At 42.9% G+C, this 12,500-nt stretch overlaps 1 protein-coding gene across 1 annotated transcript in view; it reads left to right on the top strand.

Moving 5' to 3' along the window:
- Positions 1-12,500, top strand: part of LOC138977292 (cartilage oligomeric matrix protein-like) — a 38,052-nt gene that overhangs the window by 19,699 nt on the left and 5,853 nt on the right. The window contains exons 11-21 of the mRNA XM_070350196.1: positions 1,135-1,290; positions 1,663-1,767; positions 2,190-2,297; positions 3,597-3,762; positions 5,805-5,923; positions 6,470-6,522; positions 6,884-6,969; positions 9,207-9,302; positions 10,656-10,834; positions 11,756-11,804; positions 12,223-12,494. Coding sequence (XP_070206297.1) covers positions 1,135-1,290; positions 1,663-1,767; positions 2,190-2,297; positions 3,597-3,762; positions 5,805-5,923; positions 6,470-6,522; positions 6,884-6,969; positions 9,207-9,302; positions 10,656-10,834; positions 11,756-11,804; positions 12,223-12,494 — 1,389 coding nt within the window. The remainder of the gene's footprint in view (positions 1-1,134; positions 1,291-1,662; positions 1,768-2,189; positions 2,298-3,596; positions 3,763-5,804; positions 5,924-6,469; positions 6,523-6,883; positions 6,970-9,206; positions 9,303-10,655; positions 10,835-11,755; positions 11,805-12,222; positions 12,495-12,500) is intronic.

Consider the following 12,500-nt stretch of genomic DNA (forward strand, 5'->3'; position numbering starts at 1 on the left):
CACTTGAGAAAAAGTGACTCTATGTAATCGGTCAGTGTTAGTCTGTCCGGCCGGCCGTCCGGCCGGCCGGCCATCCAGCCGTCCGGCCGGCCGTCCGTAGACACCACCTTAACGTTGGACTTTTCTCGGAAACTATCAAAGCGATCGGGCTCATATTTTGTTTAGTCGTGACCTCCAATGACCTCTACACTTTAACGATGGTTTCGTTGACCTTTGACCTTTTTCAAGGTCACAGGTCAGCGTCAAAGGAAAAATTAGACATTTTATATCTTTTCTCGGAAACTATCAAAGCGATCGGGCTCATATTTTGTTTAGTCGTGACCTCCAATGACCTCTACACTTTAACGATGGTTTCGTTGACCTTTGACCTTTTTCAAGGTCACAGGTCAGCGTCAAAGGAAAAATTAGACATTTTATATCTTTGACAAAGTTCATCGGATGTGATTGAAACTTTGTAGGATTATTCTTTACATCAAAGTATTTACATCTGTAGCCTTTTACGAACGTTATCAGAAAAACAAGGGAGATAACTAGCCTTTTCTGTTCGGCAACACACAACTTAACGTTGGGCTTTTCTCGGAAACTATAAAAGTGACCGGGCTCAAATTTTATGTGAACGTGACTCATTGTGTTGTGAATAGCAATTTCTTCCTGTCCATCTGATGCCTCATATAATATTCAGAACTGCGAAAGTGACTCGATCGAGCGTTTGCTCTTCTTGTTTTCTGATACTTAAGTTTTCAGAGAATCACACTAAAGTTGTGTCAGCCAAAGTTTAAAAGGTCAAATCTATCAAAGATGTCTCCGTACACGTATGTGACATCATTCATCAAATAGGGCAGAGCGCTATTTCAAAGATCTGATAAACAAAGGGAAGACGGTTAGCGCTCTAAATGCATACGACATGTATTATAGAGTAAGTGATAGTTGTGCGGAACCAGTCTCCCGGCGCCTGAGAGATTAACAAGCATTGAAATGAACAAGCGACTTTCATCCTCAAACAAGGATGATCGTTGCAAGCTCCTCATTCCTCACTTCTCCAAGGCACTCAAACTAACACTTACGTACACAGTCATACACAAGAACCAGCTTTTTTATTTTTACCTCCCTTTGTTTTTCAAATATTTTCGGCAGGGTTCGTTCCGATGCGGGAACTGCTTGCAAGGCTTTGAGGGGGACCAGAGGCAGGGATGTGTGGCGGAGGGTCAGCTGTGTCCAGACGGAACCACCAGGTGTTCCAAGAACGCCAAGTGTGTCAAGCGAAGAGGACAGAAAGGCTTCTCTTGTCAGGTACTAAAAACCAAGAAAGATATGTGGTTGGAACGTTTAATTGTGGACAAAACAAAATAGTTAAATTTGTCAGTAATTTAACGTTCCAACGACATACCTTTCTTGTTTTTGTGATTCTACATTTTGGAACGTTGGCAATTAATCTATTTGTTTTTGGATTTTTTTTCAGGTACTCTATTTACATGGAATATTGATGTCGTCACATCCGCCATCATGTTTACTACTCAATATTTTGTTTGTTTGAGACACGAAAGATACTCAATTTTTGTGCGGAGAAAGTGCTCTTAATCTTTGATTGTTATCGTCTCTCTGTACTTCATGTGAATAAAACATTTGTGTTTAAATCAACTTGGAGTGTAATAACTGTTTCAGTGTAACGTGGGTTACGCGGGTGACGGCAAGCAGTGTCACAGGGACACCGACCTGGATGGCATACCCGACGTGGAGCTTCCCTGCCCTGACAGGAGATGCAGGAAGGTGAGCAGGAGGAATTTTAATTGGAACAAGTTTTAAGGAATGGGGGGGCGGGGGGGGGGGGGGGGCGGATATTGACGGGGAATCGTTCATGTTCCTGACTCAAATTTGCTAGAAAAAAGGAGTTGGGGTGGGGGTTGGAGTCATACATCATTTCAGTTCGTAACGTTAAATGTTTTTCTATCTGCAGAAAATCTTAGCAAAGAAATCACACTTTGTAAAGGAATCAGGGGTTCATTTGATTTTTGTTAATTGTTCAAGTTGAAGACTGCTGTTGTCCCTTGTACACACACCAATCTGTGGTGATGGCAGATGTACATGGCCGTTTGAGTCGTTTCAAACGAAAGGAATGTATGTTTCGCGTTAAAAAGAATTAACCATTACTCTTACCTTGTTATTGGCATCCGCGTGTCTTTTCACTGCAGGATAACTGCGTCAATATCCCCAACAGCGGCCAGGAAGACGCAGACGGTGACGGTATCGGTAACGCCTGTGATGACGACATGGACAATGACGGCATCGTCAACAACCCCGTGAGTAACCAGTGCAACAACATAACAAAACAACAACATAATAAAACAACAAAACAATATAACATCAAAACAATAAAACAACTAAACAATAAAACAACTAAACAATAAAACAACTAAACAATAAAACAACTAAACAATACAACAACAAAACAATAAAACAACTAAACAATAAAACAACAAAACAATATAACATCAAAACAATAAAACAACTAAACAATACTGAAACAACTAAACAATAAAACAACAAAACAACAACACCAGAACCAACAGAAATAACGTTCATCATAGACATGTGCTATACAGTTGATCACTCACTCACTCACCTATTCACTCAAGCAATCATTAAATTATATTGATTCACTGTCTGACTGTCTGACTCACTCACGTACTCACTCACTCACTCGCTCACCCACTCACTCGCTGAAAAAACACCGTCATCTCATTGGGAAATGACTATACTTATTAGCTTTTTTTATTCAACATCAGCATCTAGGTCACCGACTTACTGACTGACTTACTAACTGACTGACTGACTGACTGGCTGAATGACTGACTGACTGGCTGACTGACTGACTGGCTGACTGACTGATTGAGGAGTGTCTATATATACTCATTATGTACTTATTAGCTCTTTTATTCAACATCAGCATCTAGGTCACCGACTGACTGACTGACTGACTTACTAACTGACTGACTGACTGACTGACTGACTGACTGACTGACTGACTGGTTGACTGACTAACTGACTGACTGACTGACTGACTGGTTGACTGACTGACTGACTGACTGATTGGTGAGTGTCTATGTACTCACTAGCTGCTTTATCACCATCACTGTCTAAATACTTTGCAAAAACACATTTTATTGTATTTAAAGTCGTATTGCGAAAAGTCACAGTGATAGAAGACTTCGTTTTAGATTTAGTTTTTTTTATTTATGTCCATAGCATCAGTGTTTCATTTTAAAACAACTCCAAGTTCTGATTATACATTTGCTCAAGTTTTTATGTTCAGTAATTTTTCAGTTCTGACATGACGTTTTGTATTCGTGCAACGCCTGTAAAGTGTACAATCATATTCCTATGACTTTTGTTTTCTGGTTTTGTTGTTGCTGTGTTTGTGTGTGTGTGAATGTCCGCGTATGTATTTGGTTAGATTAGTCTATCCCTGGGCGGGGGCTGGTTGAAAAAAAGCTCGTTAGTAATGCTTATGCCACAACTCTCGTAACAGTTTATATACTTTGATTTGATTTGATTGTGTCGCAAATACGTATACGAGCACTGTTGTGGTTGTTCAACAGGACAACTGCCCCCTGGTGGCTAACCCTAACCAACGCGACACGGAGAGAGAACCGGACAAAACAGGAGATGCTTGTGACAATTGTCCGACTGTGCCCAACCCGGACCAGACCGATACTGACATTGATGGCTTGGGAGATAACTGTGATCCCGATATAGACAATGATGGTATGAGACACATTTCTGTTTGCTTGTGTAGTGTAGTTTGTCGTCGTCGTTGTCGTTGTCGTTGTTGTTGTTGTTGTTGTTGTTGTTGTTGTTAACTGACTGGATGACTAACTGACTGTCTGACTGACTCACGCACTCACTCACTCACTCGCTCGCTCACCCACTTAGTCGCTAGCAAAACACCGTCAGCTCATTGAGAAATGACTAATTACTACTGAAGCTCTTGTATTGACCATCAGTATGTGGGTCACTGACTGATTGGTTGTTGTTATTGATGATCATAGTGATGGTTGTTGTTGTTGTTGATGTTGGTATGACGGCTTACCAGTGCCAAAACCTAGGGTTACCATTTTCACGTGAAAATTAGTAATTAACAGTGTTAATTAGTAATTTTCATTTTCGTCTCGTTTTCAGTCACAGTAGTCTAAAGAGTCCGCACTGGGAGGCTACAACGTCCGGCAAACATCGCTCTCACACTATTTCTAAAATATCTTTTAACAGAAGGCCTTATCAAGCAAATTATCCGACATGAAGGTGAATGTCACAGTTTTCTGCAATAGCGCAATTAACGTTGTTTTGGGTATCTTAGAAAAAAATAATCGAGCCCGAAAACTTTCGAATCGAAGCTGTTCGTAGCAGACGGACTTTTGATCGGCTGTGGTCTCACACTTTCACATATATCTGTCATTATAATTCCTTATTCGACAAGTTGTCGGGTAGACAGCTGTACCTCATATTTGTTTCCACTACCACACTCATACACTGTAGTGTATTAGTGAAGGACAATCGATCCGAAAATGTTCGAACCGAGAGAGAAAAAATGGCGGCCGGCCGGACATCTACTAAAGGTCCGACCACTAGCAGACGGATCTCGATCTTCGGTCAAGACTCTCGAACTTTCACAAATATCTTTCGATAGAGTTCGTTATTCAACAAGTTATCGGACAGACAGCTGTATGTCACGGTTCTCTGGACATGCGCTAAGCTCTTATTGTTAATTTGCATCGCATTAAAAAACTATGGACCAGAAACATTTCGAATCGAGGGATGTTTTGCTGAGGCCGTTGTAACAGTCGCGCATGCGCATTGAGCCTCCACAGTCACAAGGCACACGAAAATTAGTAATTATCACGCGAAAATTACTAATTTCTAGTTTTGGCGCTAGTAAGCCGTCAGGAAGCGAGCCAAAACTGAAAATGAGTAATTAACACTTGAAAATGAGTAATTTTCACGACAGAATTGTAATTTTCTCGTGAACAGTAGTAATTTTTACGTGTTAATTACTCATTTTCATGTGTTAATGACTAATTTTCAGTTTTGGCACTAGTAAGCCGTCATATGTTGGTGTTGGTGTTGTTGTTGGTGGTCAATCAATCAATCAATGACGCTTATATCGCGCATATTCCGTGGGTACAGTTCTAGGCGCTCTGCAGTGATGCCGTGTGAGATGAAATTTTATACGGCCAGTAGATTGCAGCCATTTCGGCGCATATTTACCTTTCACGGCCTATTATTCCAAGTCACACGGGTATAGGTAGACAATTATTAACTGTGCCTAAGCAATTTTGCCAGGAAAGACCCTTTTGTCAATCGTGGGATCTTTAACGTGCACACCCAATGTAGTGTACACGGGGGGAGGGTTCGGACACCGAAGAGAGTCTGCACACAAAGTTGACTCTGAAATAAATTTCCGCCGAACCTGGGATCGAACTCACGCTGACAGCGGCCAACTGAATACAAATCCAGCGCGCTACCAACTGAGCTATATCCCCGCCCAACTGAGCTATATCCCCGGTGGTGTAGATGATGGTGTTGTTGTTGTTGTTGTTGTTGATGGTGTTGTTGTTGGTGTTGTTATTGTTGGTGGTGGTGGTTATTTTGATGTGGTCCCATGGCCGTGTCGTTTGACAAGTGGTGACAATGGTTGTCATATTGTTGCATTAAACAGACACTGCCATGTGATTGCTGTAAAATTCAAGTGAACTTATATTATTTAATTCATTTCTTTTGGTTGCTATTTCTGCATCATTTTGTGTGCACAGGAATCCTGAATGCAAACGATAACTGCGTGAGGAAAGCCAACACCGACCAGATAGACAGTGACGGGGATGGGGTTGGGGATGCTTGCGACAACTGTGTTTTCGTGCCTAACGAAAATCAGGTACTTTAATTGTTGAGTGTTAAGGTTGGTGTAGGGTTGGGTGGGGAGGATGGGGGGGGGGCGTTGGGGAGTTGGGGGGGGGGGGGGCTGAATATATGTGTATGTGGGGGTACGGGTTGGCAAGGGGGGGGGGGGAGTGGTTTGGGAGTGTATGTGTGTGTGTGTGTGTGTGTGTGTGTGTGTGTGTATGTGTGTGTGTGTGTGTGTGTGTGTGTGTGAGAGAGAATGTTTGTATGTGTGTGTGTGTTTGTGTGTTTGTGTGTGTGGTTGTGTGTGTATTTGCGCGTGCGGGACTGTGTGTATGTGGGTGTGTGTGTGTGTGTATGTGTGTGTGTGTGTGTGTGTGAGAGTATGTTTGTGTATGTGTGTGTAAGTGTGTGTGTACGTGCGTGTGTATGTGTGTGTGTGTGTTTGTGTGTGTGTGTGTGTGTGTGTGTGTGTGTGTGTGTGTGTGTGTGTGTGTGTGTGTGTGTGTATTCAGTCTGCTGAACTGTGAAATCATTTTAGATTTCAAGTATTTTAACTGCCTCTCCTTCTTCTTTTCAGTTTGACGTTGACAACGACTTGGTCGGGGACCTTTGTGACTCTAACAATGATAGGTGAGTAGATATTTTATTGCAGTCAGTTTCTCTATAATTTTTGCGCGGAAGGCTGGTGTTGCCTGCAAAAACAGAAATAGCCTACAAGTCGCCCGACGCGATATAAAAAATATTGAGTCAATATGTCGGCCTGTAACTAAAAGATCAACAATCAAATTCTAGTCATCACCGAGACTACATGCAGTCAGGCTTTGCTAGCCTAAACCCGGCGAAGACCGGGAAGAGTCAAGCACATGTACAGAGTACACATGGCATATCTTTCTAAATATGTTTAGACTCATGAAATGACGGAAAGTACAATATGCAATCCCTGCAAGTTTTAAAGCTGAAATGGTTGACATAGTTTGTTTTGTTCTTTCAGAGACAAAGACGGAATACAGAACAACTTTGACAACTGCGAGGTGACCCCAAATCCCGATCAGCTGGACACGGATAAGGACGGACTAGGTACGTAAGGATCACTAACACTGTAGCGATGTGTTTTTAAGTCACAGTCCTCCCCGTGGGAGCCACCCAAACGGGAGAGAACAAACGGCCGAGGGGGCTTTTGTTTGTTTGCTTAACGCCCAGCCGACCACAAAGGGCCATATCAGGGCGGTGCTGCTTTGACATATAACGTGCGCCACACACAAGACAGAAGTCGCAGCACAGGCTTCATGTCTCACCCAGTCACATTATTCTGACAACGGACCAACCAGTCCTAGCACTAACCCCATAATGCCAGACGCCAGGCGGAGCAACCACTAGATTGCCAATTTTAAAGTCTTGGGTATGACCCGGTCGGGGTTCGAACCCACAAACTCCCGATCACGGGGCGGACGCCTTACCACTAGGCCAACCGTGACGGTTCGCGGGGTCTGATTCGTTGAAATGACAACAAATCTCAGTTTCAACCAATCCAACACCGCGGCTGGCTCCCGACCGGTTGGTAACTTTCTCGTGTACCTCGACCCAGGACTGAGGTGCACGAACCGAAAGTGGGTGCCACCCAAATGGGAGACAACAACCCCCGGGGTCTGATTCGTTGAAATGACAACAAATCTCAGTTTCAACCAGTCATAGACCATTAATCCTGGACCGCCAACTAGCTCTCTCTCCGCTCTTTCTCTCTATTACGAGGTAGCGCCTCTCGCATTTAGGAACATACGCTTACATGGCCTTTCAGAAATCAGGGGGACGTCATATCCGGTGTCGATTGTAAACATGGACGAAGTTGCCGAGGTAAGTTCTGAAAATGCTAAAATAAACTCAGCAAAAGTGCATAATGGAACATGTTTTTCGATGAGTTTTGTTAAGTTTAGTTTGGGGTTTTGGAAAATCCAGTTCATTGTCACCTCCGATTGTCACAAATAACTGGAGCGTGCTTTCTTTTCACTGTCTTCGAATCGCTGGCCTTTCAAACCGGACGTGACGCGCCCCTGAAAGTCGAGAGTCGTAACATCGAAGGGTCACGTGACGAGTTGGCGGTCCAGGCTATTCGGTCTATGAACCAGTCCAACACCGCGGCTGGCTCCCGACCGGTTGGCAATTTTCTTGTGCTCCTCGACCCAGGAGTCGAGTTTAGAGACTTTTGTCCGGTGTAACACGAGATAATTACTCCCACGAGATTTTTACTCCGGAGTAAACATTTCGTACGAAAAAGTTACTCCATTTACGAAAAAAGCACTCCCCCATTGCACGAGAAAATTACTCCCCAAGACAGGTGAGTACCGAGTAAAAATTTCGTACAAAAATGTTACTCCCCTGACTAATAAATAACGAATAAATTACTTCACCCCAACACGAGCAATTTAACTTCCCATGCCAGGTGTACGAAATTTTTACTCCCTTGTCCCCTGTTAGTCTTGGTGGTGGAAGAGGTGGAAGGAGGGTAGCGCGACATTCGTGTGCGCGAGATCACTTATTGGCATTATCCCTTCGCCCGCATCCCATTTTTGCGTACGAGATTTTTACTGGAAGTAAAAAAAATGGGGAGTAACAATTTCGTGGGGGGAGTAATTTTTTCGTGCCTTGGGGAGTTTTTTTCTCGAACGAAAAGTGTACTCGGAGTGAGAATTTCGTACGAAATATTTACTCCGGAGTACATTTTTCGTGGAGTAAAAATTTCGTGTTACACCGGGATAAACGACATTGAGGGTGCAGTCTGTTCCGGACAAAACTGAGTCCATAACCTCGACTCTTACAGACCGGTCTATCTCAGATCTTTGCCGGCTTTTACATGGGACAAGACAATCCCTCCAATTGGTCCCATACCGAAAATCATGATGCGCGCGAGCACACATACACTGACAAATAGTATTTTTGAAGGGTATTCGCATGATACAGTGCACATCACAATGCATAAACAAATCAAATTGCTTCCTATGTGTTAGATGACTCGACTCGCTTGATAGAAATATTGCTTTGGGTTCGTGTGTCATGTTTTTGTGTGAATTGAGGTAGCATGCGCTTCGCGCCCAAGGAAAAGGTACTTTGTTGTAGACGTAGCAAGTTATCTTTTTGCAAGCCTTTCAATGCAAGATGTGATAATAAAATAATAAATAAAAAGTCTTATTCCATTCTTGTTGAAAACAAATATCCTGTTTGTTTTTGTACCATTCCTATTTAATCAAGAATATAAATTGTAAATCAATATTTTTTACACAATCATGATTGCATGCTATGTTTATTTTATCAAATGACAGGTGATACGTGTGACGAAGATGACGACAATGACGGCATACCTGACGCTGAGGACAACTGCGTTCTCATTCCCAACCCTGACCAGGTTGATGATGACGGTAATATGTTCACTTCAACACGGCTGTCGCTGTGTCTACTGCCTGTCTGTAAAACTCGACAGCGAGGGGGGGGGGGGGGGGGGGGTGGATTTATTCGCACAATTAACACGTTTTTGAGTTGCTAAATACCGTGGGCGTATGAAAATGTAGTGATTTTACAGGTTGATCTTTAATTCCTTTTTACATTTAGTCTAGTTTTGACTAAATGTTTTAACGTAGAGGGGGGAATCGAGACGAGGGTCGTGGTGTATGTGTGTGAGACTGTGTGTGTGTGTAGAGCGATTTAGAGAAAACTACTTGACCGATCTTCATGAAACTTGACATGAGAGATCCTGAGTATTGTATCTCCAGCCTTTTTTTTCATTTGTTGGATAAATGTCTTTGATGACGTCATATCCGGATTTTCGTGAAAGTTTAGGCGGCACTGTCACGCTCTCATTTTTTCAACCAAATTGGTTGAAATTTTGATCAAGTAATCTTCGACGAAGCCCGGACTTTGGTATTGCATTTCAGCTTGGAGGCTTAAAATTTAATTAATGAGTTTGCTCATTAAAATTGTCATTAAAATCGATTTTTTGCAAACAGATTTAAAATTGATTGCATCGTATTCTTCATCACATTCTGAATCTAAAAATATATACATATGTCATGTTTACTCTTAAAATGTGATCACAATTAACGAAAATAGATTAATTAGTCTTACGATTAAAATTTAAGAAATCGATCCAAAAATGATTTTATCTTATTCTTTATCATTTCCTGATTCCAAAAACATATAGATATGATAGGTTGTATTCAAAACAAGCTCAGAAAGTTAACAAGAATACAGAAAAGCGCGCTTTCCTGCTTAGCACAATACGCCACCGCGCTAATCTGGCGTGTCAATATCACTACGTTTTGCACGTGGAAGGTGAGCGATTTCCTTCACGCGGGGATTGACGAAGCTGTACTGTCTTGGTGAAAAAATACAGTGCGTTCAGTTTCATTCCGTGTGTTCGACAGCTTGACTAAATGTAGTAATTTCGGCTTACGCGACTTGTTTTTTGTCCAGGGCCTATAGAAAGGGACAAAGTCCCATACCATACTTTCAAGTTAGAAAATAGAGTATTGATTGTCATGGCTTACAATTTGACTGGAAGCTTGCCCTAACGCCACTTAATTTCAATGACGTAGATCCAAAGGTATGACGTCATTTAAGGTGACAACGTCAAGGCAAAATTTGCGCCCGCCCCCCCCCCCAATACTACTACCCCTCCCACACTAACCCCACCCCCCATCTTAACTTTTCTACTTTTCAGTCAAAACGTATTATTGAGCCTTTGTTATGCCCTCTTAAATATGACGTCATTTCAGGTGACGGTCGAGGCAATGTCTGCGAGGATGACTATGACGGCGACGGCTATGACGACGTGTACGACGTATGTCCGGACAATGGAGAAATCTTTGCCACTGACTTCAGGGCGTTTCAGACTGTCATTCTAGACCCCGAAGGAGACTCACAGATTGACCCTAACTGGATCGTGCTCAATCAGGTGTGTGAATGGGGGTAGGGTTGGGTTGGGAGGGGGGGGGGGGAGATAGGGTGGCTTGGTTGGTTGGTTGGTTGGTTGGTTGGTTGGTTGGTTGGTTACATAGTGAAGGGTAGAGGGCGTTTTAGAAAGTCATTTTCTACCCCGAAAGAGACTCGCAGAGATAAACTAACTGGATCGTGCTCAAGCAGATGGGTGTATGGGGAATATAAGGTTGGGTTAGGTGGGCGTGGGTTGATTGGTTGAATGGTAAAGAGTGGAGGGCGTTTCAGACACTCAGTCTTGATTCCAAAGGTGACTCGCAGATTGGCACTAACTGGATTGTGCTGAACTTCGTGGGGTTCGTGCAGGATGGGGTGATGGGGATCGTTGGTTGCGTGGTGGAGGTTGCCTTGCGTGGGTGGTGCGGGTTTTGATGGTGTGTGTGTGTGTGTGTGTGTGTGTGTGTGTGTGTGTGTCTGTGTGTATGTGTGTGTGTGTGCGTGTCTGCGTGTGTGTGTCTGCGTGTGTGCGTGCGTGCATGCGTGCGTACGTGTGTATGTGTGTGTGTGTGCGTGTATGCTTGTGTGTGTGTGAAAGAGTGGATCATGTTCCAAAAACACGTAGTTCTTTTCATCGCATCATCTGGACAACATACGGTTATACAATAAGACCCTCAGTGTAACAGCTACAAGGGAGGTAACAAGATTACGGCCTCAGCTCGTTGATAACTAAATTATTTCCCTTACTTGCTCTCTCTCTCTCTCTAACTCTCCCTCTCTCTCTCTTTCTCTCTCTCTCTTTCTCTCTCTCTCTCTCTCTTTCTCTCTCTCTCTTTCTCTCTCTCTCTCTGTTTGAAACGGGGTGGTTGAGAAGGGAGTTTTTATTCGATTGGCCTGTTTGTTATGCCCTCTTGCAATAACACGCGTTCGATATTGTTTACAGGGCGCAGAAATCGTCCAGACGATGAACAGTGATCCAGGTATTGCGATCAGTAAGTATTTACATTATAAGATGTTTTGTGGCTTGTTGACATTTTTTTTTTTTTTTTTACCAAGCTGGTTATGAATGTAAACTCGTGAACATGATGACAAATCTTCTTTCTGTTTTACTAGCGTTTTGCGTTCAGTAATTTTGAAATGTTGCATTTCATTTTCAGGTGGATTGTCTCAACCAAAAGCCCAAATAATGTAAACTTTTATTTGTCCAGTCGCATGTGTAACCAATAAAATCTTTTTCAGCCACCTTCTTCATTTTTTTAAAAACAAAACTCAATCAATACAATCAACATCGGTCTATAGCATATCATTTTCTGATTCCGAAATATATAATTGTATTGTGTTTGATGTTAAAAATATGCTAACAATGAAGAAATTCCTTGATTTTTTTTAAACATCTGTTAATTCACACAGGCTACAACGCCTTCAGCGGGGTGGATTTTAGCGGCACCTTCTTCATCAACACTGAAGTGGACGACGACTATGCTGGCTTTATCTTCAGCTACCAAGACTCCTCCTCCTTCTATGTGGTCATGTGGAAGAAATCCACCCAGACCTATTGGCACCCCACCCCTTTCAGGGCCGTCGCAGAGCCGGGTATCCAGATGAAGCTTGTGAAGTCGGATTCGGGTCCTGGCGAGATTCTGAGAAACGCTCTGTGGCATACGGGAAACACTACAAACCAGGCGAGG

Source organism: Littorina saxatilis, linkage group LG1 (genome assembly GCF_037325665.1).
Source record: "Littorina saxatilis isolate snail1 linkage group LG1, US_GU_Lsax_2.0, whole genome shotgun sequence".
In the NCBI taxonomy this organism is placed as follows: Eukaryota; Metazoa; Mollusca; class Gastropoda; order Littorinimorpha; family Littorinidae; genus Littorina; species Littorina saxatilis.